Source organism: Thunnus albacares, chromosome 17, assembly GCF_914725855.1.
Source record: "Thunnus albacares chromosome 17, fThuAlb1.1, whole genome shotgun sequence".
Classification (NCBI taxonomy): Eukaryota; Metazoa; Chordata; class Actinopteri; order Scombriformes; family Scombridae; genus Thunnus; species Thunnus albacares.
In genome coordinates this window covers 14,192,109-14,215,682 of record NC_058122.1, presented here as the reverse complement: position 1 = coordinate 14,215,682, position 23,574 = coordinate 14,192,109, and the positions used below count along the sequence as shown (strand labels likewise).

Here is a 23,574-nt window from a genome sequence, read left to right as displayed (position 1 = left end):
GCAAAATGCTATGTGTGTAGATTGTAGATAGAAGATAGTGTAGCATACAGATTTAACTCACACTTCAGGGTTAGGAAGGGGAAGACTTTGTGGAATATGTGAGATGTGAAACCTTATGATTACTACAGAGTTACCACATCAGCAGCTAAGCCAGTAGAACTAGGTCCATCCCCTCTTAGATGTTATTTACAAATAACATATCTGATCTAAGTGTATTACATGTATTTCCCCAAATTTCTGCTTGGGTTTTGTATTTTTCAGTGTTTTCAGACTGCATATAGTGTTGTGCTCTCAGGTTAGAGGTGAAGTGGTTGTGTTTGTTTGTGTGTGTGGGATTAAGGCTGCCTACATGTGATTAGTTAGTGACATAAAGTGCTAAAAGCTCAGAGTGACAGCTGGATTTTCTCATGTGATATTCTAAGGCTACCCACATTGGCTGGTCCATTTTGACTGATGTTAAGTGTTAAGCTTTTATTTCTACCGTGTATTGCTGATCCTTACAACAGCTTACCTGTAACCCCTCAAAGCGAACACATACACTCACCTTCGGGCATACACGACCCCATGGGTGTGCGGTCTCACCTGTCGCAGCCACCTACACACTGAGACTGTTGTCCTCACTTTTGTTTTTATTGCACACTTTAATCATTTAGTAAACAGATCTTCACAGTAACAATGCAACAGCAGAAAACAGAAGCAAATCACTGTGCGGTGCAGCTTGTTAGGTCTTCAAAGTATTTATAGATATTTACACAGAGAAAATGAAAATCAAAGAGCAAAGCCCGAGGTTATCCCTATGGTAGGACGAGGCATTTCAACCCCTGTATCACCCCCGAGCACTTCTCAGATTTGGGTCAGGCTTTACACTGTGTGTAGCTCTATGAATCCTGTCCATACTGCCAACCCCAAAACATTCAAGTACTGTATTTCTGTCATTGCACAGGTAGCGGGTCAGCCAATACACAGAACTCTTAGGAGGAAACAGAAAATTGCACTGGCACCACTTTAACAACTTAATGTCCAAAATCAAGAAGCTTTGTTGTTTTTCTATCATCGGTACAAACAAAAGCACCCAAAGAAATGTCAATTTAAATAGTGTTCAAATGCTAAGGTACCTAAGGTAAAATCTTCCCAATGTATAAAGCATCATGAAGTAAAACCATAACCTAGAATTCATTAAACCACTTGCAGTTTTTGTGACGCACCAATAAATAGTCATTTGGACATGAAATCTCATAATATGAAACAACATACAAACTGTAACATTTTGCATTGCATAAACTGTTAAATTATATCATAGCAGACAATACTTAATGTTTCAGGTCTGCATGTAAGAATGGCAGTGAATGAACACTAACCAGCACATATTGTAAGTCTGGTCTCCAGTCTTTACATTTCGCCTATTTTTGGTTTGGAAACTAATATTTTAGTTTTGTGCTGTCAGACTGCATGTATGGCAAGCTAAACCTGCAGGGGAGATGGAAAACATAAGTAAAACAAGACATACAAAGTTGGAATAAGGCAAAGTGAAGGTACTGTTTGAACTACAGTGTGAAATATACTAGCACTCAGCTTTATATTGTTTTGAAGTAGTATGTATTAACAGTTTCATTCGGTCTGTACCAAGTTTTTGCCAAGACAAAAAGCATATAGAGAGGAGACACACAAACTATTTGGATACTGTGTTTTTCTCCTGGGTGTTAGTTGTTTGTAGCAAGCCTGGCTTCACTCTTTCTGCTGATGTGGTTGATCGCAGAAGGTGAAAACTAATGAAAACTGAACAATACAAAAGGAACAATATCCTGAAACTTCCACACACTTTCTCAAACCTGTGATTATGATAAAGCTTATTTTCTGACCATATGCTGCCCAGTCAGTCTAACTTCTCATTTGGTTATAATATAATAAAACACTTATATGAAATAGATACCCTCCATATTCAAAACAAACAGGACAAAATAAAAACACAGCAGTGGTTCCTTTATGTCTTATACAACATCTGATAAAAGAAAAATACATCTGTATCTAACAAATACTAAGCCTCTGTTTGAGCACAGTCTTTCGTTGTATCTGTGGAAAATTTCTCCCATATAAACACACTTAAACGCAGTTTCCATAGAGGCATTGATGGCAAGTCTTGGAATTCACTGAATTCAGCTTGATATGAGAAGTAGGACTTTTGGTCTGATTCCATTGGTCAGACAGCAACAAACGTGGTCCATTGTCCATGTGTTATTGGTGGTTCCTGCCTCGCCCTCACTACCTGTGGCCTGGGCTCCTGTTGGTTGTTGCGTCTCTGACTAGATCTTCCTCCACGACACCGGTGTAGCCTTCTTTCTCTATGCAGCCTGCAAGGACCTGCAGCACCAGCCGGAGCCTGCGGTCCATAGCCTGGAGGTGAGGCTGGATGAGGACGGGGGACAGGCGGTCACGGAGCAGAGACTCCCCCATCAGGGAGCTCAGCTGGAACTCCTCTTTGGCCAACAGCTGGAGACGTAGATAAGTGGACTTCCTCACTCTGGAAACAAAGGACAAAGGATAATTGAGCAGTTAATTAAAGCCAAACATTGGCCAGTAGATATTCTTAATATCATGTAAAAACAAGAGATTCATCTGGAGTTCGAACTTTTGATTAACTAGTGAGCTTATCATTCAGTAGTGATGATGAAAATGTGAAATTTGTCCCGAGGAAAACTGGGAAAGGTCATGAGGTCATTAAAAACAGTTAATTCTGTAAGAAGAATTGATATTGTGGTAATCCACCCACTAGATATGATTTTTTGACATGCCCAAGGGCAGTTAAAGCTCATGTTGTGACCAAAATGAATGGGATTAATCCCCTGCGTAGCAATACTTTCTTAGAACATTTTATTCTAATTTCCCCTTTAGACTTCAAGCACCACCCCTATAGAAAAACTGTAACTACAACTGACTAAAACCAATTAATACTAGAGCGATAATACTGTTTTTTATTGAAATTCATATGCAATATGCAAAAGACTGACCTGCAGCACTGGCTGAGAGGTACCAGGATGGACAGCTCATCGTGGGAGTGTTTTCCAAACCTACAAGAGTTGGGATAAAGATGACAAGATTTACTAACAGCTATTGCAGACATACCCAGACTATGCTGAACATAGCTCCTTTTCAGACTAATACTTCAGAGTATACAATATATGAAGTTTCTCTGTCATCCAAGTCATGGGGTAAGTATATATTAAATTAATATGTGTTAGAACTAGATATCAAGAGTGTAAGACATAATTTTATTTACAGTTTTTGCAAGAAGTAACTACAACCATTGGCAACTTTTTAAAGTGCTATTTTTGTCAGAGTATATCAAACATTTTCTGGTAGAAATTGAACTGGTAGCAGTTCAATGTCTTTACCCTCTTCCGTTGTCAAGGTGGATAATGAAGGTGTCATTTCCAAACTTCTCAAAAGTTTCATAATGATGACGATCCATGTTACCTGTGCAAGGAGAGTTAAAAATAGTGAGAAAATATTATTAATAGTGAGAAAAACGTTATTAATAAGAGACATAAATATGCCATTTATTCTTCTATATATGGGATATATTTATGTGTTGGCACACCCAGTTTCTTTTCCTCTTACCCATCAAGAAGTCAAAGATGGTCATGTCCATGATATCCAGGAGTCTAGTGCCCCGGTCATATGGAGGTGTCTGCTTAACCTCATCACAGTAATCTGGGTCCACCTCCCACCTGAGGATACCAGAGGACACAGACAAGTGAATAAGTAGATAAATTGCAGATGTTAAACTGCTAATGAGATATCACGAGGTGTGCCAATGTAACTGTTTCCTTACTCTGCTTTCTTGCGTTTGTGGTAGGAACGTCTCCAGGGGTTTCTCCAGGTCTTGCGCTTGGCCAGGTTCAGGTCTGGCAAGAAGGCTGCGAGCGAGCCTTCAATCTGGTCTGGTTTACCGCACAGAGCATGCTCAGTGGAGCAGTAGTAAGAGCATTCGCCGTAGAAGCAGACGTTATTGGCTGAGGAGAATAAAGAAAACACACTGAGGTTTGTGTTTTGTTCATGTAACATGTGAACCTGAAGCAAACATGAGCAGAAATGAAGAAAAGAGCGAGGCAGTGAAAAATTAGGGGTGGTAACCATTATACACAGGTTATAGAGGCGGGGAAGATCAAACTAGCTGTTCAGGAAGAAGAAAGAATTGAATTTTACATATTGTTTCTTCTAATATTATCAAAATCAAAGACACGTAAAACCTTCCGTGTTTGTTTTAAGAACATTTTCCCATCAACTGCCCTTACATTTTGCTTTTGTAAAAAGAGTTTTGTGTAACATCTCCTAAAGAAACCTACAGCTTTCCCTCAGCACATACAGGCCAATCATCAGTCTCATATTGACAAAAAGAGATGATCACTCAGTTGCTTTAATTTTCATTAATGACATCTTTGAGAAGTTATTGAGAAGCTCTTCATGACACTGTGATAACTATACTAGTTTTCCTGTCACTGTAATGTCCAGTATCTTGATTTGATTGAATCAGTGTCAGTTTACAACTATAATCTAATAAAATACAAAAGATAAAGTAAATTACATAAATTCAGTGCAATACAAATTAATTGCATTCAATCTCTTCACTTTAAATTCATAATTTGTGCAAGAACACCAAACTGATTGTTACTGCACCTGCTGTTCTATTTTTATTACTTCTGTTTCATTTAATGCTTTTGCTTTTATATGCAACATGATTTAGATTGTGTCTAACTTGGGTACCATTATTTTAATTGAATTGATTTGTTTTATTCATATTTAGCTTTAATAACGATGTGTGTATTAAGTTATGTGGTTAAATAAAAGCACTTGTAATACTCAAATTGAAGTGCTTTCGAATGTAACTGTGTCCTACAGTGCCACCATGTGGCAAGTTTTGGCCAGGGCTTTATTTATCAGCTCACATATTATATTCTTGCCATCTTCGCTGCTGTAAAAAGCAGACCAGGACAAACAAACTCAGACTACCCTCAAATACAGGTAAACAACCCACTCTGTACATTATCCTAGTTTACTTAAAGCAGTGGTGTCTTACAAGAGAAGACAATGAGATGTAGTTTGATTTGAGCTCTGTCCAAGTTGGATGAGTGACGCAGTCAAATAGCGTCATCACTCTGGAGAGCTGCAGAGACTGGCAGAGTTCCTACCTGGTGAGATGAAGAAAGTCCTCCAGAGCTTCTTATCACGTGTCACATCTCTGATCTCCCTCGTCATGTTGACCAGCCGCCCTGCCACCGGGGGCACCCTCCGGAAGTCAAGGATCCTAAAAGACAGCGTGTGAGAGAGAGAGAGTTGTGAAGATAAAAGTAAACATTCTGTGCTCAAATCAATGTGATGATGATGATGAGGTGTTTTTAAAGGAAGATGCTTTTCTTTTTTTATTACATAGATGTGTGATTAAACTGTTTGTGTGAAGCCCTGCAGATTGCCAGTGACATCAATATTACCACAGTAGCAGACTGGAAGACCATGTCTGACTGTCTAACATAATGTAGGTAACCAGGAGAGCGCTGAAAACTGAGCACCTGCTTTATTTTTTGTGAGCTGCTCTTGATTTCTACACTTCACCTGCTTGCATAATCTTCATTCATACATAATACATATATAGCATGTAGTATATACTGTATATAGATATGAGATGCATTTGCCATTCTATAAATACATTTCTGTGCTATTAACATAATCTCTTGGTTGAGATTAAGGGGATAATTTTGTGGCTCAGTACATGTCCATCATTGTATAAATAAAGACAAAGAAATAATTTTTTTTTGTGATTTTCAATCACACCTGTCAGTGCAGGATGGGATCTGTATCATTTTAGCACACAAGATGTATTAATAATTTATCCACTTTAAAGTTCTCTCTGTTTGCGTGTGTGATTGGCATCAAAAGCAACATTTATTGACATCCGACATCCGCTTCTAAGTAAAACAACAATGGAAAGTTGTGTGTTTGTGTTTTTTTGTGTACCTTGAAACTGTCTCACCAACACACACTCACATGCCTTCTGCCTGTATTAAGGATGGTGAGGATCAGGATAATTTTGCTCCCCCTGATCTGAAACCTGCGTCCTCCTGTTCTGTTGCTTTTTTTTCTGTAGCCATCTGTCTATTGTCAGAACACTATACCTATTCAGCCCCTGTTTAGCCTGTCTCACTGTATGTTTGCTGTCCAAATGACCCTGACCAGTTTGAGACTAAAACTAAGCCTCCTGGGAGCAGGCAGACACAGACAGACTGGCCGAGTGGAACACAGTTGGCGAAACTTAAGCCTACAGAGGACAGCATTCAGGAGCTGCAAACTGCACCGTCATGTTGGGCCCTGGTGACAAAGGAGCACCTGTGTGTGTGTGCATGTGTGTGTGTATTTGAAAGTGAGTGCACACTCAAGCATCTATTCACGTGCACTCCGCCCGTTATACACCATGGGTCACAAGGAGTTCACGACAGATGGTAAGATAGGATCACTGAGATTTGTAATTACTGGAAAGCAGCAACGCTACCTCTTCCCTTAAATCTTCGCAACATTTTGGTACATTTCATCAAAACAGTCTAGTATCTAGACATCAAATTAAAGAATGTTTCATAGAGCAAAACATCCTCCTACTCCACATTCCTGAATCAATATGAAGTCATAAACTAGACTGGTATCTGGCAACTGGACCATAATTCATAGGCAGCCCCGCATGGTGCACGCTAGCTAAAAACAAACTGCTCTTTAGGGGTAACAGTGGCACATTACCCCTGCACTAAAACAATGTCCTGCTGGCAATGGCGTGCCTGTGATTTCCTGTTTGGCTCCATCTTTCCGCCCTCGCAAACACACACAAAACTGACCTCATCAGAGCCCTCCACTGACACAGAGCAAGATTGTGTGTTTGTGAGGATGTGAAAAGTAATTACTATGCCCTCAGCAGACACTACACACTAGTTATAATCCTTCCCCAGAATCCCAAACCATCATATTTGACTCTTGTTAGTGTTCCTCTGGTGAGAAGTGTTTCTTTTTTTACCTTGTCAGCTGAAGTCCATAGAGTAAAAGGATCATGTTGAAATCAATACACTAAGTAGCAAGCAGAGAAGATGATCCCACAGCTCAGTCTGTTATCTAATCCCTCATGTACTAAATCCCATTCAAATGTTCACGGTTTAAGTCCATTATAGCACACCTCTAGTTTTAATGTGATGCTGTCTGTATGAATGAACATGTGTGACTTGTCGTTCTTCCTGGAAAAGACAGTGAAAGGTGATTTGAAAATATACCTGGAGGGGAAACGGACGAGTCACAAAACATTTCAGGTGTTTGGGGAAAAAAAATATGTCATTCCTAACCTGTCCAAGTGAAAAGCAGCAATCTCAGCGTTGTGTCTCTCAAAGTCGGAGAAGTAGAAGAAGTCTGGAGGAGTTTCCTGCTCCCGGGTCTGCCTGAAGAAGAATAATAATAATTCTTTTATTGTCATTGCACAGAGTACAGTGAAACTGAGTATAAATCCTGACAGTGCATTCACACATAACAAACAGCAATTAACTAGAAATACCGCCTTGCTGTTGTATGCCTCTGCCAACCAGTCAAGCCGCAGTTTACATCCATGTCTGTCCAGACTCATAAAATATTTGTAGTGAAGACTTTGAAGGAATTTAATAAAAGGTATTAAGTGTATTTTTCTTGTATGTGTTGACATACTTGGCCAATAAAGCTGATTCTGATAGAACACAAAGTTGTAGCCATGACAGTCGACTTCAGACATGGATGTTGCTGCAAAGAAGCTACAAATTCTAAAACGTGGATGTTTCACACACATCTTCAACCCTGCAGCGTAGGAGATCTATACAATCACCACAGTTTCAAGGTGGGCACCCAAGATTAGTGTCACCGATTCAGTATCCGACCAAATGCAAAATATGATCACAATCTCCCCTTCTGTTCCTGAGTGATGGTGTTGAATACTGGCCAGAAAAGGGTTTTTGCAGAACATTATGATGTCATAGTGAAGTTGACCTTTAACCTTTTGGATATGGATGTCATCACTTCATCATTTTATCCTATTAGACATTTGTGTGAAACTTTGTCATAATTAGCATATGAATTCTTGGGTTATGGCCAAAAATGTGTTTTGTGAAGTCACAGTGACCTTGACCTTTGACCATCAAAATCTAATCTTGAAGAAATTCCCTCCAGGTGTTCCTGAGATATCACGTTCATGAGAATGGGATGTACATATGGACAGACAACCCGAAAACATGATGCCTCTGGCATTATAATTTGAAGCACTGAGCAGGTAGCCTAAAGCTATGCTAGTGTTAGCATCCTGTGGAATGTAAACAGCTGTGACTATAAAAAAACGGTAAGCTCACGTGGAAGGTAAATAGGCCTCCATTTAACTGTCAAGTTAAATGGAGTTAAATTTAACTGTCAAGTTAAATGGAGTACTCCAAGTCAGAGGAACAGTGTCTGTCTATGATTTTGGTATTAGTACACCAATTGTTGTGCACATAAATACATGACTGTGCAGCCTGCTAGCTCAGTGGCTATGTATGGGATAAGTGAGTGTATTAACAGAAGCAACAATCCTCAATGAGTTTGTTTGTCGAGATCAGTAGATTCCACGATTGGAAGATAATGGTTAAGACAATGTTAAACATAACATGAGCAAGATTATTTTTCAATCAATTCTTTTCTAAAGATTTTATTTATTTTTTAAAACTTGTATTTCATTTTTGATAGTTGAAAGTGCAGAGCAACAGGAATGAGGGCTCTGTACCTTGACTGTTTCTTCAAATCAGGCATGTTTAAATGCTAAGTATGCCGTCTTCTGTTTTGACACATTTCTGCTCCTGTCTATGCAAATCTCTTCAGCTTTAGTCAGATTTTTGTTTCCTGCAGGGTGAAACTCAACGTCTGCATCCCTTTCTAGGACAGAAGCTGACGCATGAGACTAAAGCCTGTGTGGACAACGGCTGCTACAGGGAAGCTGGATGAGATTCTTGTTCACATCCTGCAGTTCCTCCCAGCAAACACATACACACACATACACACACACAAACACACACATGTATACTCACAGACAGACATCCAGCAGATGTGAAACTCTGCCAACCAAACCATGGATCTGAGTCAGGAAGTGCTAGAAGCCTCTTTGTGTGTATCTGTCTACTTGTCTGCCAGTAGGATATGATTTCTCCACGTTTGCACACTTGCTGTCTCTTTCTCACACACACGCACATATGTAGACACACCTGACATTAATCAGCACTGCAACTGCTCTGCTTGCACACAGTCAGCTATAAACACACACACGCACACACACACACACACACACACACACACACACACACACACACATGCTGTCACACACTGTATACCCTCTCGCTCTGCCCTCCTTTATCTTTCCTCCCCTCCTCCATTCCATTAGTGTGGATTGGACTTTAGGGTGGTGCATTATTTTCCCTCCCCCTTCTCTCCTTTTCTCCTTATTTTCTTGAAAAGCTGAATCACAGACAACAGAAAATAACTTCTCCTATTCTTTTCAATGTCAGCGAAGCCGCCATTTACCCATAAATCAATTGCCGCTATTGTGATCCCTCCTTTCTCACCCTGAGCAGGGAGGGGGGGCTAATAGCACTTTTATTTTCAGGGTGCAGGGAGGGGGATAAAAGATACCGTCTAGATGAAGAGAGAGCACAAAAGGTAGCAAGAGTCCCAGGTTTCAAAAGGTGACCGTACGAGCCGGAGCACTCAGTGCACCTGTGACGCACCTTGTTATCATTCAAATATGCCTTTATCAAGGTGGCGCCTTATCACATGTAGATAATCAGCTTGCTAAAAAGCTCAGTGGCACCAAAAGATGCTGAAGAGTGAGATGTGAAATGGAGGAAAAGGAAGTTTGTCCTTATGTCTCTGTCATGTGTTGTACATAAAAAATGCTTTTACTTTAATAAGTTAAGAAGAGAGTCTAAAGTTGAAGGTTGTTTTTCTTCTCTGTCCTCAGTCAGTTGCCAAAATGATGTATCTCCTTCCAAGCTATTTGGCCGTTTATGATTCACCCCACCTTGACTCCCCAATTTCACTTTCCACTGTGCAACATATGTAACATAAATGTGACTGACAGGCATTACAGGCTTGGTTGCCATGGTCACAAGATGGAAAAACGCAATTTCCTGACAGAGAGGAGGCACCTTAGAATAAGAAAATTTTAATGTATGCAATAACTGGTTAACACACACTCACACTATGAAAAATCAAAATGAAGTCCCTCGAACAGTTATTGTATGCGCGCACACACACACACACACACACACACACACACACACACACACACACACACACACTGGTGACAAAGAGAGGGCAGCAGAGACAAACCCAGTGAGAAAACAACCTGCAAACCACTTCTATATCACCTTTTTGAGTAAAACGGGTTTGACCTCTATCAAGGGAAACGTGATAAAAGTTGCAGGTAGAAATACAAATAGAGGGAACCATATAGTAGGCTACATACTCCCACTGAACTAGTGCTGTAATGGGATCTTGCTACTAAGAGACAGAGAGACAGACAGAAAGATAAAGAGGGCACATGGGAGATCTGTCATCTATTGGTAATCCAGATTTTCACCCCCCACTGATAGGCTTCTTTGTTTCTGTCTGGCCCCTCTGTCCTGTGTGTGAGTGTGTGTGTGTGTGTGTGTGTTTGGTTGAGAAGACACAGGGAAGGCTTTGCCATGAATTCTGGATATATGCAGCTGCAACATAAAGAATAACGAATATAAAATGTTGGTTACTGGTGACCTCAGCTTTAAAATGTCAGCACCAAACTTCAAATAGTCTAAACAAAATATGGAACTGTAGTGGTCAAAGCATAACAGTAAAAATTTACCAGGCATAAGAAAATAGCTGCATGCAGCTTACTGAATCTGGAAAGCAGGTTTTCCATATAAGAGGAGAAAGAAGATGACTTGAGAATATGAAACCCTTTTTTAGTGTTTTTCCGAAATGCTTTGATTTACCAAATTTGTTTGGTTACCATGCAGCCAAATGAAATTCCCTCTCGCCAGCCTGACCCCACTTAACACCAATTATCAAGCATCAAGCAGCTTCTCTCCTCTGCTCCTCCTCTCCTTTTTCATCCCCTTATTTCTCTTCTGTATCTGTGTACATGCACGCATCACATCCCTGTCATTCCTCCTTTCTTCCCTCCGCAATTTCTTATTTTGCTCCTCACAACTTTTTTCTGCATGGCAAAACAAAGACTGCAGATTGATGTGCAGATGTGATTGTGTGAGCAAAACTGGGGAGAGACTCAGCAGCCATACATTTCTCCTCTAACTGTGTAGGAGCAGCTGCGATTGTCACTACAATGAGAATAGCTGGTCCACCTTAAGTGAACTGGTCAGGTTAGACCAAGCGTGTAGTTCCAGGTCTGAAAAGTGAAGCCAGTGCGTAAGTGCCTCAAACCTGCATTCTCTCTAATGGCCAGCAGGGGGCGACTCCACTGGCTCCAAAAGACGTCTGTTTGCATAGAAGTCTATGAGAAAATGACCCTACTTCCCACTTGATTTATTACCTCAGTAAACAGTTTCCTAATGAGTTTATGGTCTCAATCGCTAGTTTGAAGTCTTCTTCAATACAACATGATGTTCATTTTGTAAATTATGGTCCCATTTAATTTAAATTTGATGATAAAGCAGGGTATGCTTTCGGGCGTGGCTATTTTGTGATTGACAAGTTGCTGCCACGGCCACAATGTTGGTTACGAAATGTAAACATGGTGTAGTCCCAGATTCACAGAGTATAGGTGTAGTTGTCGCTATTTCAGTGTGTTTTCAGTTCATGAAAATTAATTGTAACATTTTGGTCTTCTAAAAAAGTCTTGTTCAGCGTTTGGCTGTACTAAAAGACCATGTAAAGAGTTGGATGTTCAGTTTTTCTAGTAAGTTCATTTTGTTTTAATGGTTTTAAGGCTGTTTTTCACCAGTGAAAATTAGCATTAGCATTATCACAGTTAACCATGGACTATAAGTGCACTGTGCTAACCAAGCTAGTGGCTAGTGTTAGGGTCAGCTCTACCCTCGCATCCGAATATGGTCACTTCTCATCACTTCTGGCTCCAAAAATCCAAAATGACGACAGTCAAAATGCCAAACTCAAGGCTTCAAAACGCGAGTTCATAAACCAATGGGTGACGTCATGGTGGCTCCATCCATTATGTTATACAGTCTATGTGTTAGGCTAACTCATTGTTGCTAACTCCCTTCACTTTAATCTGTACATACACTGCACTGCTATGTTAAGATATACTGTTAACTGCATACTCTCTGTCAAACACTCTCTCTCTCTCCACCGTCATGTCACCTGTTACCCCCACATGAGGCAAACATGGGAAGAAAGAATATATTTATTTCAACCAGAGAGAAACGATTGGATTAAGCGTTAACATGGTTGTTAGGCACTAACATTTTCCAATTGAAGGGATTATCAACACTGCCCCTCTCAACCCGAATGAAAATTCCTCCTGATCAGGCCAATCAGGCCAGTCTCTTCCAATTGAGGAGGTTACATGAGGCATTTTTATTCTGATTGGGCTATTATTCTGATTATTAGTGAAATATTAGGGTCCTTGTAAACGAAGCCACTGATTATGTTTTCAAAAGACAATAGTATGCCTGTTCTGCTGTGGAACAGTCCACTCTTTTTTGTGTGGAGTGTGAGTGATTAATATATTCAGGACACTCAAGGGTAAATGGCACCTTGTAGAGTACTCACAACGCCTCTCAAGGTGACAGACAGGTCCGAGGATGGAGGATCTGATAAAAGATTGTGAGATAAAACCTCTTCAGCCTGGTAATTTGTGTCAGAGGGCACTTGTCTGTCAGCAGCACTACATGCAAAAGTATCAATCAGACAGAGCACTGTCAAAAACTGTCAAGACTGTACCTCTGAGTGTGTGTTTGTGTGTGTGCTTGTGTTTACATGAGCAGCACTCTGTGTGTGTACAGTATAGATACATTCCGTGTGTATTCCTGACTCGCAGGCTGCTTATTCGTCTTTATTTTTCTCGGTGCATGCCGCTTTTTTTTCGCTTCCTCCAGCATCGGTATCAGAAAGGGATCTAAGAATCGGCCCCAAGGTAGCTGTTTGGATTGAATTTCAAATCAGTGTTACACAAGTTGTGTTCTAGCCTCAGCTATTTTCAACATGCAGGGTGAGACACTGCCAAGAGGGAGAGGCAAGTTATCTGCATGTGTGGGAAGCAGTTTGAGTGATTTATTATCATAAGAATACTGGGAAAAGGACTTGACTTGAAGAAGACGATGGCCAGTGCCTCAGTTTCAAAGTGATGAGATACTCATGAGTTGGGAGTAAGTGTGGAATTAATATGAGCAAGATCATCAGTGATCAGATTCCCAATGCATTAAGTTTAGAGTAGTGCAAATATCTATTGATTGATCTTTTATCAGAGGAGGCAGAGGAGGATGCCCCGGGCAGTCGAACAGTCAACAGTCAGGCAGTTGTTTCATTAATGATCTACATTAAAAGATATGAGTCATTAAAATTGCAGCACATGAAATTATACACTTTATACCATTATGAAGGAAATGGACTATATACAGTATTTTACTGTACGTTATGCCTAAATGTAGAATCTACTACAGAAATCATTTTCAAAGGATTAAAAAGTTTATACATCTGCATTGAATATCACATTAGTAAGCTTCTTCCTCTTCTCCTCTTTTATTGGTGCATTGGTGCCTTTTATGGTGCTTTATTACCACCATCTGCAGTTGGCACAAATGTGTATCACATAAAACATTAGTGGTCAAAAACTCCACAAAGTACCTCTAACTGAAGACATTTAGTCCACCTGCTGTCAAAGATGGTAATGTATAAAGTGTTTGTACATTTCTGTGAATTGAGGTCAATTTTTTTTATTTACACTCCCAGTGGAGGAGTTTTCTTGTATTAAGGAACTTTAAGATAATGGACGGCGCTTGGCGTCCTTGGAGTTCCTGCCTCTGCAGTTATATAAATGCAATTATGCTTGTGCGCACACTGCAATGATAAATCAAAGTCAGCTTGACAGTTTAATTTCCAGGTTATTGTGGCATGTGGCCTTATGATGTCTCATAAGTGTTTGGTAAAGATACTTTTGAAAGTAAATCATTGGACTTTCCTAAAAAATATGAAGTTACAGTGTGGTATAAAGCTAGTTAGTAAATTATAGAGAAAGTAACAAACTGCCGAAGGTCAGTGTTACCTCTTTAACCTGACTTTCTCTTTTAAAGTCATACAGTTTGTTGTGTTCGCTATCTGCCAATTATCTCTTTCAGTTTATCGTGCTTATCCCTCCTTTCCTAATTAAATCCCCTTCCCTCACTACGTCTTGCCTGTATGACCTTCTGTTCATAATAAAAGCTGCAGGCGGAAACTGAGGCCTTGAATTTGGAATCTAAATGTACGGCTTGGAGGGAAGCTGCATAGCTGTGGGCTAGGTCACTATCTGTGACCACCAGAGCTCTCTGGCAACCCTTGAGATAGATGACAGAAACCCTCAGAACCAGTGTAAATCGTGTGTGTGTGTGTGTGTGTGTGTGTCTGAGTGTGTGTGTGTGTGGTTGAGTCACGATCGAGAGAATGTGCCTATCCAACTGTCTCATCTGGCCAGATGGCTTTGAGTCCCTGTCTGTATATGTCAGGGATCAGGCCATGGCTTATGGGTCCGCAAAGCCTTGCTGCTCTCTAACTACCCTCTGTGTATGCAGTTTAGTAGGGTGCTGGAAGCAAAACTCACAAAACACTGTGTGACTACTGAGAGGTTGGGCATCAGAGAGTAAGATATGGAAGCTAAAGTTCAATATAAAATATGAACAATGAAAGCTCTGATCAAATTATGATTGTCACTGATTAAAAACATTTCAATGCCCTAAAGGGGATTAGTGCACACACATAAACCAACATAAGTCAACCTGCAGGATTGTGTATGCATGTTGCTCATACTGCTATTTAGACTGAATCTGAATCAGTGCCTTTGTCTCTGTGTGTACTCTTCTCTATTCTGTCCCACATTACTCAAAGAGCTATTTCTGAAATGGCTGTGATATTTTTTTGGCCTTAATTGACTAGTGTGAAATATTCAGTCATGTTCCCCTGGGCTTATCACTACATAGAGCGTAATGTTTTAAGACCTAAAATCACTATGAAGACCTGATGCAAAGCTGCAGAATAATATCTGGGCTTTTGGGATCCTTCCCGCACAATCATCTTAACGGGTTCCCTAGAGTCGCGAGCACACTTTGAATATGTATGAAAAAACAGAAATCTTATTAGTATGACTGCATATTTTTCATTTTCACAACGCCACATTTTGGTGGTCATGTCAAAATAAGTGTTGTGCTTGTTACTCAATAAACGTATTCACTGGTGGCTTTCAGTAAGAAGCGCTACAGAATGTCAGCTTTCTGATATCAATAGACTAAATGTTTGATGACTCAACCACTTTTCAATTGCATTTTATTCACTCTGAATAATCAGAAAATATGCCTCAGTTTTTGTGACACTACAACAGCTTCACAGCAGTGGGATTTTTTTTTTCACAGCAACAGATGTGAAAAAAACTGATTATTGTAGTCAATCTAATTATGATTGACATATTTCCCTTTTAAAAATGGGCAAATTCACACTTTTTACATTACAGGTATTATCACATATATATACTATATATGTGATAATTAAAGAGTTAGCTCTTACAGCTTTTACAACATTAGAAACCAGAAGTAACTTAAATTTAGTTGGTGTCTAGTGAACTAAATGTATTAAAAAAATTCTCCCCGATCTTTGTAATACTGACTTTCTGATTTCTGTGAGATAACTTTACTGCTTTCATTGGATTGTAATACTTCAGTTGACAGCACACACTTTTCAGAGGCACCCTTATAACCTAGTGCTTCAAGGTGCAGACTATGAACTGTAACATCCCTGATTCGAGTTCAACCAGGACCTTTGTTACACTGTCGCATGTCACATTCTTCATCTCTCGTCCCTCATTTCCTGTCACCTCATATTATAGACCTCTACAATTACCAAAACATACTTAAATAGTACAAACATGCATGGACCTGACTAAGGTCTGTGTGTTTCTTTTAAAAAATCAGAGAAACACAGAAAAAAGCACAACAAATGTGAACAAATCACAACTGTCATGACGTGCCAAGTGACTGTAAAATTCACTGACATTTTAAGTGATTAATACCTCACTCATAATGGGGTTTTAATTCAAGGGAATTAAATTCTGCACATCTCTTTCATATGCATGGCATGAGGTGAAAAAGAGCAACGCAAAGACACAGAAATGGATGATCAAAAACAGTGCAGCATCACAGTAATGTGCATTTACTGTAGGTTCTTATACTCCGACAACACTGCTGTTTGCATGTATGCGCTGTATGTTGTGTGTGTTCACTAAGGAGATTATGTATTCTTATACACTGAATGATGGGACAGGTCTTTATGCTCAACCTTCTATCTCTCTCTCTCTCTCCCACATCATCACCCACAACAAACAAAATGCACATTGGTTTATCCTCAACAATCAGAAGTGTTCCAGCAATACAGAGCCACACTTGGTCATATTTACATATCTATCCACAGAGGATTAACTGTTTTCAATAGCACAAGTCTGAGGCAATCCTTCACAGGGGGCACAATTCATGACAGGCTTTGCACAGAATATGAACTATGAATTATGCAGAACACACTCAAACATCAAGGGTATTCGCAGGTCAACAGTGATTAGATGTCAAAATGCACAAGCTTGGGATGTTTACAACAATAAGCTTCAAACTGTGGCAGAGAGTTTATGTCGACGCTGCACTGGCTGATTGTATTTCTCTCCTGCAGCCTTCCTCCATATATTTTCGTATGATCCTCGGCCATGTTGTATCTCGAACAGTAGTGTTTAATGCTGACCACCTGTCTTAAAAAAGTCTCCAAGACTTTGACAGCTATACCAAACTGTACATCCGTATGAGGTGATCCACCATTAAATGAGAAACAGTTTGAGGATGTCAGAATGTGGATTGTTGTTTCCCTCAACCCTCCCTACCCAAGACTGTCAAAAAGAGCATTCCCTCTACAAACTATTCCAGCAGGAAATTCCTCCAGAAAGCCTCAACCAGTTGTCTCTATCCCTCACAGCTCCACAAGATGAGAGCTAGAGAGAGGAGGAGGGAGGAGCAGGTGGAGAGGGACTAATGCTTCAAAGAGCAAAAAGCCAGATTTGAATTGAATAATGTGGGAAAAAGCAAAATATGGCATCCACTTTGACAGTTCTGGTCTTAGAGAGACAACAAAAGGTCAATAAAGTCTGCAAAGGCTGACATGACTTCCATAATGAAAATAAACTGGATAGCGTTCAGGCAGCTGGGATCAATGGGGATTTTAAAAGATTTCCCTGTGTATGTGTGCAAAGCCCAGTATCACGCCAAAGCATGTAATTCACCTGCTGATCCACTAGAGGATACCATGTCAGTATCACGTTTTGCCTCACCTAGGCGTGAAAAGTACACACGTGTATACACAATGCCAACAACTTCATCAAGCTGCCATAGTAATTATAACAAGGAGAAGTGATGCAGTTCAGATGACGTCTATATAAGGTAACAAATTTCCATATTAGGAGGTGGCGGATTGTGTGGATGGCTAGACAGATTTGTGGGAAAAAGTGGACTTAACTGCAGGAGACTGCTGTTCACTTCCCATTTCCAACAATTGGGACAGTTTGTTGTGGGGTTTACTGTTGCCATGACGACGAAGGTTGCTTAACTTTGATGAAGTAGTAACCCTAACCAACACCACGTTTCAAGTGATCATTTTAACCCAAACCATGATCTTTCCATAACCCAAACCAAGTGGTTTTTGTGTCTACACCTAACCAGAGCTCAACCATAGTGCTGTCATACCATAAAACACAATTATTTTTTAACAGTGATTTGTAACAATTTTAGAAAGCACAGACAAATCACGTTGTCCTGCTGATTACTGCCAATAGAGGCGCCATATTAGAAAATGCTCTTAAGGTACATATATACTTTTCACGCCTAGGCGAGTCAAAATGTGACACTGACACGGTGGACCGGTGGGTGTATTACACGCTTTGACATGATACTGGGTTGGTGTGCAAGTTTTAGTTTCTGCCCACACATAAAATCAATGGGCATTACCACGAGTCTTCATCTCATAGGGGCTGAGTAACAAGCCCTGGTGTGTAAGCTGAAGCTGATGAGAGGAGGGGGAAAAAATCCCTGTCTAAGCGTGTCAGTAAACTGCAGAAAGAGCAGGGATAGCAAAAAGTCACAGACTAAGGAGGATTGAGGGAAAGATACTGGAAAAAGCTACACTTTAGGGTATCTCATCTCATTCTGAATCCTTTTATTGCCTCAAATTGCTCTCTTTTTTGTTTACTTTCCATGCTTTTGACCAACATCCGAAACATGACGAGTAAATAAAAGGGTGGATGCTGCCACAGCCTTAGAGTGACCGCTTACATACCATTGTGTTGGAAAGCTCTTCAAAGCTGCAGCAATTCTAAGTTTGTAGGACTGCTGCACATTTTCTCTTAGTCATAAAATAAATCTGAGGTTGTAAAAGGCTACACGAAATCTCTGACCCGGGCGAAAATGCAATCATGGCTGAAATCATGTTCTCTTCTTGGGAATCAATTCAAAGCAGATTCCCCGAGTGGAAACTGGCAGATGACTTGGCCAGTGTGAGTGCTGAGGAATAGAAGAAGACTGAAATACCTGCCAAAACCATATAAATAATCTCTTTTTTTTAACTGAGAATCTTTGCTGAGAGGCTTTGGATACAGGTCCATCCTTTAAACTAGCCCAGGGTACAGACCATTAAGAATTTATTTGATTTTCACTAAGTAGTTGCTGAACAGCAAACACTAATTAGAGCAAATTATGTTAAATCCTTGGAAGCATTAATTTTCCAGACCCCCTGCCCCAACACACACACACACACACACACACACACACACACACACACACACACTTACTCTCAGATAGGACATGGAGGGAGTGTGTCTCTATGGTTTGAGCCAAAATGAGTTAATTGGATTGTGAGTAAGCAGTTTGGACGTCCATTATCTATGCCCATCTGTGGGGGTGAATATCTTGAGGTATCTCATCCAAAACAATCCTATTATCATGACCCAAAGATAAGACTGTGCACACACTCTCTCTCTTCCACATGCAAACACACACACATACACTGTTTGATAGAAATATCCCGTGCTGCAGCTGGAGAAATCTTTCCCTTTCCTGAAATTATCTTCCCATCTCTTTCTGCCCATCCTCAGACTGTATCCAGTCTGGATGACCCTAAGGGTCACCTCAGTGACCCTTAGGGTCCCTTGCTAAAACCAGCCATCCATGTAAAACCACAAACACATCTCCGGCACTTTCGCCATCCCTCTTTCCTCCTTCTTCTGATTTCCTTTTCCTGAAGGACACTGTGGCAGCTAGCCAGTCCTTCCCTTCCCATCTGTGTTTACTTAAAACTCAACCTGGACACACCACAAAAGCAGATAAAGACTGTCAGATGCAAATGTGCGCACACACACACATGGCCACACACATGCAATGCACACAGCGGCAGATCCAGAGAGGAACTTGGCGATCGTTTATTTTTGACTATCTCTAAAGACTTTAATCTATAACAGGCCAGAACGGCTTGAAAGACTTGGTACAATTTTTCCCCAATTAGTCCAACGTGAGGCTTGTTAAAATACCATATTCCAGCAGCCTATGACTGATGACAGAATAGAGTATGATTCATAATGCTGTCTTTTTCTATGGTTCCCTAATGAATGCGTTTATTAATTACCTGAGAAGCTTTGGGGTAGTCACCACAACCTGTTCTGTTCAAAGCTTAAAGTTACAAGCTCCTGCAGTTAATCCATCACCACATTCAGCTCAAAGAGGGAACAGCTCAATTTTAGCTGCCTGTCAGTTATTTTCAACGCTGCTTTTCTTCACCATCCCAAAATGGATTGCACACCACTGGGTGAAAGCTAACTACATAAAACTCAAAACTTCGATACCTCGACGGAGAAAGCAATCAAAAGTCTTTCCAGAAAGCTATTTTGCGGACAAGGCCCCCAAATGGAGGCATGGGTGTTTGTGCTCTGCTTCTCCCACAGCTGAACTTTTCTATTTAGAACTGTCAACAGTCTTGTTGTGCTTGGTGGTTTGTGGTCAAATGCCGTTTCCTAAATAGAAACCATCTATCAGAGGCTAAGTAGTGGTTGACAGATATCATTGTGGTCATGAGTGGGTGTCGGTGGTGAAGGAGGAAGTGGTGAAACCACTGGAAAAACAGTTCCATGGCTTGCATTTATTCTTGTGTAAGAGGCTAAGTGGGATGGAACGAGTCCAGTGTGCTTGAGGATAAATAGAATTCAGTTGTATGTGAGAGGACTAAGGAGGGGACTGAGGATGCCTTCATACTAGAACCAGAAATATGTACATTTCTGACAAATTTCCGTCTATTTAAGGTGTCACTCCAAACACTTTCTATTGCAAGAGACGTTCACAATGCAAGGCAAGGGACTAAAGCACTGGTTCAAATGTAAAAAGGCAAGACTTCTCTTTCTCTTCTCTGCACTATTACTGGTCATACAGCATATCACAAGGCACCGTCCATGCATCATCTTGTGACGGCTGCATTTTGTAATGTGACCTTTAATGTCACTGCAGACTGCGTCCCAATGCATCATCCTGTAATGATGATGTGCTGTTGTTGCATTTGGTTGTCCAGTAGGGAGGCACAAAAACATGAATATCTTACAATATAATGTAATGCATTGACACCACACTACAAAAAACAGCCTCAAAAATGACAGTAAGGTTGTGATACTAGCTCCAAAAAAGTAATATTTATTGTACAGCTGTTGCACTGTGTTGCATTACAACTCTGTGATGTTATTTTTAGCCACACTACCGGCATGGCTCTAGGGTTGTCAGTCACTCAGTCCACCACTTTGGTCCAGACTGAAATATCTTTTTTTTTCATGGATTGCCATGAAATTATGTACACATTAAAGGACCAGTGTTTAGGATTTAGTGGCATCTAGTGGTGAGGTTGCAGATTGCAACCATCTGAATACTCCTCCCCCTCCCCCACCCCTTCTAAGTGTGTAGGAGCACTTCCAGTGGCAATGAGACTCACGAAAAACATGAAAGGTCCTCTCCAGAGCCAGTGTTTGTGGTTGTGGTTTGTCTGTTCAGGGCTACAGTAGAAACATGGCGGTGCAACATGGCAGGCTCTGTAGAAGAGGACCTGCTCCCTATGTAGATATAAATGGCTCATTCTAAGGTAACGAAAACACAATGATTCTTATTTTCAGGTGATTATACACTAATTATAATATACTTTTGAATATTATATTCCATTTCTGCCAAGTCCGTTCTGCTAGATGCCACCAAATTCTACACACTGAACCTTTAATGGTTCCCAGAGGATAAATCCTACAGACTTTGGTGATTTCCCAACTCTTAATCTATCCACAACAGCAGGTCAAAGTTATCATTTATCCAGTTAAATACCTGAACATCTTCAAGACAGATTAGCATAAAATTTTGTACAAATGCACATGGTTCCCAGACAACGTATCTACTTTTTGCTCAAAGCCCCGCTACGCCTCAGTACAACCTCACAGAGCTGCTTGCATGGCTGTAGACTGTCTTGAAAACATTTGACTTTGTAATAAACATTCTATAATCAGCCACCAAGTGAAGCTGGCTTAACGGAAAGGCCACCTCAAATATTTGGATGTAGCTGCCTGACCACAATGCAGGATAATAAGAATGTGATAATAAGAATTAATTATCTATTCATACTCATGTTGCCAGACTCACCACCTGCCCACAGGTTGATGGACAGACTTGGAAGTCTGTTGTTACTTGAGATGGCCAGTCTGCTCCTGTCTGTGGAAACACACATCTGTCCACATCTAATAATGTTACTGTGTCGTGGAGCAAGGGTGGTTCTGTGCTAGTTAAACAATCATAAAGGTAAAACATGTACAAACCCACATATCAATCTGTGCTTTTTCGTATCTCAGAGTTTCCACTCGCGCTCCTTTTGTGAGTGACCTTCCCAGCAGCAGCAACGCTGCCTGAGAGTCTCCCTGCACCTCCAGCACAGAGGCTCCTCTGTTTGCATCACTGCTGCCCAGAGCTGCAAAGAGGACAGTGCATGAGAGGGGAGGGGTGAAACAGGCAAGCCCCTGGATCAGGTTCCGGCCTCCCTGGTCCGGTGATACCAGACCTGGCCACCACCGCCCCCTCCCACATCCTGCCCTGACAATGAGTAAAGCCAGGGAAAACCCTCCTCTGGTTTAATTGGTAGACAATGAATGCATTCTTCTCCTCTCTCCTGGCCTCTGTCAGGGGAAGAGGGGAGTCACACACAGCCTAATTGCCACCTTGCATGGGACAGGCTTAGACAAGCACGGGCCTGGCCCACAATGGCTGTATTAACCTCTGTGCATGCGATCACAAAAGGCCCAAGTTACAGAGCCACAATGCTCTCTCTCTTTCTCGCTATCGAAGAACTGATGTTTCATTCATTCAGCTCGACGAGACATTCAGGTGGACTGTGATAGATCTACCTGGGAAAGGTCGTTATGTAATGACTGAGCTCAGTTGTAAGGGGTGGTGCAGTGCGTGTGGTCCTATTGAATGAAGCATGTGTACTCTGTCATTTTCAGTGTCGTAAAAGAAGAAAAAAGAATCATCCCCTTTATCTGTCTGAGCCAAAACAATTATCTCACTATACCTTCAAAGAAAGATGGGAAATTAAAAAACATGAGGGCCATCAGCAAGATTTTACATTGCACAGCCAGTTGTTGTCTAACTTGTCATGATAAATTGCTAAAATTCAAGGTCTTAATCACAGATAGTGCATTCACCAAAGCACTTACGTGACAATTAGCTATTGAAAAATCCCCTCAATTAAATGCAATGTTCCTGAGTGCTCATTTAAGATAACCAACATAGGATATTTTGTGTAATTTCAGCAGATACTCCTGGTGAAAGTACATAAAACATCCCTTACAAAAGTCAAGGTTTGGCCCTCTTTCCTCACAAAAAAGGGCTCATTTAGGATGTCTAGAATTCATCTCCTGGAGGAAAATGAATTTTCAGCATTCCAGACAGAGCGACATTCCTAGCGGGAAGCTTAGGAATTCCCCCATCTATGTATTTTAGTCTATAATGATATGATAGCCTGAACAACATAACCATGCAAAGCAGTGACAAAGACAGGGTCAGAAACCACAACAAGCATGCACAATTGCAAAAATATGATTCACTTGGATGTGGTGTAACACAGAGGAGCACACACGCTCTGGTCCACACCCACAGGCACGGACACTAAAACAAAAGCACAGACACATCCCACACACACACTATATATGATCATGCTTTTAGCCTATTGTACTGTATGTGTGTCTGAGAAAGACGGAAGGAAATGTGTTTT

At 40.7% G+C, this 23,574-nt stretch overlaps 1 protein-coding gene across 1 annotated transcript in view; it reads right to left on the bottom strand.

Annotated features, from left to right (window-relative positions):
* Positions 1 to 614: 614 nt before the first annotated feature.
* fam20ca (FAM20C golgi associated secretory pathway kinase a) overlaps positions 615 to 23,574 on the bottom strand; it is a 37,723-nt gene continuing 14,763 nt past the window's right edge. The window contains exons 4-10 of the mRNA XM_044332555.1: positions 7,371 to 7,463; positions 5,187 to 5,302; positions 3,830 to 4,010; positions 3,616 to 3,725; positions 3,390 to 3,471; positions 3,006 to 3,065; positions 615 to 2,518 (exon numbers count right to left, since the gene is read on the bottom strand). Of these exons, the coding sequence (XP_044188490.1) occupies positions 2,260 to 2,518; positions 3,006 to 3,065; positions 3,390 to 3,471; positions 3,616 to 3,725; positions 3,830 to 4,010; positions 5,187 to 5,302; positions 7,371 to 7,463 (901 nt within the window). The 3' untranslated portion in view covers positions 615 to 2,259. The remainder of the gene's footprint in view (positions 2,519 to 3,005; positions 3,066 to 3,389; positions 3,472 to 3,615; positions 3,726 to 3,829; positions 4,011 to 5,186; positions 5,303 to 7,370; positions 7,464 to 23,574) is intronic.